This window comes from Sorex araneus, chromosome 2 (genome assembly GCF_027595985.1).
Source record: "Sorex araneus isolate mSorAra2 chromosome 2, mSorAra2.pri, whole genome shotgun sequence".
Taxonomy (NCBI): domain Eukaryota; kingdom Metazoa; phylum Chordata; class Mammalia; order Eulipotyphla; family Soricidae; genus Sorex; species Sorex araneus.
Window position 1 is genome coordinate 352876958 of NC_073303.1, and position 4024 is coordinate 352880981.

At 40.3% G+C, this 4024-nt stretch overlaps 1 protein-coding gene across 1 annotated transcript in view; it reads right to left on the reverse strand.

The window, feature by feature from the left end:
* The window catches only part of RIT2 (Ras like without CAAX 2), a 344914-nt gene extending 341643 nt beyond the window's left edge, over window positions 1-3271 (reverse strand). The window contains exon 1 of the mRNA XM_004606093.2: window positions 2947-3271. Within this exon, the coding sequence (XP_004606150.1) occupies window positions 2947-3049 (103 nt within the window). The 5' untranslated portion in view covers window positions 3050-3271. The remainder of the gene's footprint in view (window positions 1-2946) is intronic.
* Window positions 3272-4024: the final 753 nt, after the last annotated feature.

The following is a 4024-nucleotide window of genomic DNA, read 5'->3' on the forward strand; positions in this document are numbered from 1 at the left end:
CCAATGATGCTCAGGGACTACTTCTGGCTTCTGAATTCAGGAATCATTCCTAATGGTACTCAGGGAACTACATGGGATGCTGGGGATTGAACCCGTGTCAGCTGCATGCAAGGCAAGCACCCTACCTTCTCTACTCTCTCACTAGTCCCAACTCATGCATTTTAAATCTTGTGGTAGTGCCTGCTACTGTAAAGTTGAAAATCTTTTCAAAATTTCCTATTCATAAAAGTATGTCTTAATAAAATAGGGATAGAAATAAGAAACTAATTTCTTAGTAAGCATAGAAAATCTTCAAGATTTTCTTCATTTAAAAATTTTGGAACCAGCAAATTGAGTTTCCCATTTATTTTCAAGGCTCATCAGAACTGACTCAGAACTGATGAGCTGATAGCTCTATGCATTTTCTTTAGTTTCTCCATAATAGTGAACTACTTAAAATCCCTTTACAAAACTCAGTGTAATTGGTGTGTGCCATCCTTTCATATAGGTCACTGAAATTGTGGGGGAAAAAAGTAAATTGTGTCTCTGTTGATCCAAGTCTTCAGCAATGTTAAAGGTTGCTTTCTAATTCAAAAGAGAGATTTTTCTTTATTAAAAAAAAAAACACAACACTTTAGGGACTGGAGCAATAGCACAGCGGGTAGGGCATTGGCCTTGCACAAGGCCCACCTGGGTTTGATTCCCAGCTTCCCATATGGTCCCCTGAGCATCGCCAAGGGTAATTGCTGAGTGCAGAGCCAGGAGTAACCCCTGTGCATCGCTGGGTGTAATCCAAAAAGAAAAAAAATAGTTTAGTGTTCATTAGAAGAGTACTATTGAGAATTAGAGCTTTGAACATTTGCAAACTGATACCAATAAATGAATCACCAGGGTAAACCTCATGGGTAAGACGTGATTCCATCACTCTGATTTCAGTTATTTTTCCAGGACAGAGTTTTACCAGTCAGGATTACAGAATGAGTTATACTCTCTTTAAGTTATCTTCCACTATGTTGTTTATAAAATGCATACAGCTAAACTATTTATCCTCTATTACTCTTCACCATCTGTTAGGTCAAGCACCTTGTCCTATCGTTATCATACTGGAAAAGTTTTTCTCAGGTATTTAGTTATGAACTAAATTTTTTTTGTACCCAGAGAAGGTGAGAGCAACCTTGGTCACTTCATTGCCACTCTTATGCCCACATCCCTCAAACTCTTGGCTGACCAAGAAAATATCAAGCCAGCAGACAAAGGCAATGTATAGACACACTAAGGAACCACTGCAGTATTTCTTTGACCTCCCAAGCTGCTGATTGGCTAGTTAGTCTCTCGCCTTGTCTTTTTTTTTTTAACCTCTGTTTCTTTCTTTTATTGATATTTCTGTCTCACAAAATTTGTCCTTTCATTGTATGCAAATTATATCCTCTTTATCCTTTCTACTTCCCTCCCTGCATTAAGGTTCATTTAATTTGATTTTTTCTTCCAATCATTTCATTTTTGTTCAAAAGGAACAACTTTTCATAATTTCTCACACACACTATTTCACTTTAGTTTTGCCTTCTAGCACCGAGAACTGTTTTACCTCATGTTGATAAAGCATGTATCAATGGCCACATTCGGCAATATTTTTTTTTCTTTTCATAGAAAATTTTTATGGGTAGAAGTTGTTTAGTTTAAGACCACTCCCTATATTTAACCACTTCGCTCTCTAATGAAGTAGCACTCTATTTTCTCCTTCCTTTACTTTCTTATCACTCCTGGACCCACAATCATAGTTATCCAATTTCTTTTTTTTAACTTTTCTTATTTTTTTTGGTTTATTATAAAAGAAATGTTGACCTCAATTTCGACTCATGCCATTAAGCACTGAAAGTGTTAACTTGTCTTGACATGTTCTATTCATGCTAACTCTAATATTTGTTCTGTTTATTTAATTATTTTTGGTGTCAAAGATATACCCCTAGTTTATTTAATTATTTTTGGTGTCAAAGATATACCCCTAGTGGTGTCAAAGATATACCCCTAGTGGAGGAGGCTTTCTGTTTACATAGAAGCTGTATCTGCTGTTTATTTTCCAGTGATAGTGATTGCCTCAAAATATGCCTCAATCATCCTCCATCACTGTTACATGTCCACTTTGTAAATTTATTGCATTTGACCTTTTTTTTAACTCCAGAAAACTATTCTTGACAACTTTTTTCATCAACATATCAAAATAAATACATCCATATTTGCCTTCATCAATATCTTATCATCCTTTATTCCTGAAACTTTCTCTTTTAAATTAGTTCATTCACCACAAAATTTGGTTTGATCCCCCTACACAGAACCCACAGGAATACCAGAGGGGAGTTCACTTTGAAAAATCAACTTTCCTCTTGTCATGCAAAGCCCTTCCGTGCTGTGCTAGATCACCAAGGAAATGGAGACAGGAAACTGCTCATCAAAGAAACAAACACAACAATCAGCGCTGATCTTCCTGTGCTGGGGTGTGTGTGTGTGTGTGTGTGTGTGTGTGTGTGTGTGTGTGTGTGTGTGTGTGTGTATTTTACTGAATATTCATGACACTTCTTCATTGATGTGAATGCATTTTGAAAATTGGAGCAAGGTTTTATTCTACCCTGACGATTTCATAAATATCGCATTATTACTTAAAATAAAGACACGAATTATAAGCAAACATCACGCCGGCAAGAAGAGAAAAGAAACACCAAGCCTCTCCAAAGTTCTATACATCATCTCTGGCTGCCTCTCCGTTCCCCTGACTCATCGACCATCCCCTTTAACAGTTTCATACTTTCAAACATCCTGTCAGGGACTTGGCATTTAACTGCGGTGCTTTGCCAGCCCCACGCGGTACCACGACGACCACCACCACCACCATCAGCAGCATCACTCCTTTACTCCCTAGAGATGCTTCGACCGAGATCCCCTCGCTCCCCGACATTCGGTATTAAAACTTACCGCTTTTACCAACTCCCCCTGCTCCCAGCATTACCACCTTGTACTCTCTGGACCCGCCTGATGCGCTGCTGGGGGAGCAGCTGGCTTCGCTTTCTACCTCCATCTTACCCGAGAGACAGGAGGAGGCAAAAAAAAAATAAGGGGACACACACACAAAAAAAGTCACCAGTGTCAGGTGCTTGCTCGGATATTAAGCAACTCTAAAACTGTGTCAAAAGAAAGGTTTAATACGCGGTAAGAACCATCAGCGTCGGGCTGGCTGCTGGTCCTCTGCTCCGGCGGGTCTCATAGCAACCGCTTCAATTGCTTCCAATAAAAATCTGGCTCTTGCACACCCCCACCCCCCGCCCGCCTCGTTCAGATCCTTCACTCCTTCCCGTCTCCCGTGATTTCCCTCAGACACTTTCCCTCTGAGCCTTTCTGCTCTGCTTCTTTCTCCATTTTCCTTCTTCTTCTCTCTCTCTCTCTCTCTCTCTCTCTCTCTCTCTCTCTCTCTCTCTCTCTCTCTCTCTCTCTCTCCCCCCTCTCTCTTCTCTCCCCTCCCCCTGCACAATTGCAGTGGTTAGAAACACCTACATTTGGCGACCTTGCAGGTGGGGCTGCTAGAATTGGAGTGGATCTGAAACTTGATAGAAGATGCTATTTCTTAGAGCCTGACTTCTATAGCTCCCACCGATTTTCTTTTAATCGGTGTCAATTCATTAAGAACCCCGTGTGTGTCTTATCTCCTTGCTTTTTATTGCCACCCTCCTGTTCCCGTTCTCATTCTGGAAAAAGGAATGCCACACATTTAAGAGGAGAAAAGCGCACCGTTAACTCAGTTCTGAAGGACGGGTCTTTAGAGTTGCAGAAAGAATAGCTGGCAAGCAGGAATTGTTTCAGCTCCTCTGACAGTTGCAGTTCTAATGGAGCTATTTGAATTAGGTCATCCTCATGTGCAGACGTGGATCACCTTGTTTACACTGGCTTGTTAAAAGCAATCTGAAAGATAAGGATCCTGTCATGTACAAACAGACACTTCATTTTAAGCTGGTAATTACAATAAAATTGAAGATCACAGAAGACTAATCTTCAACTG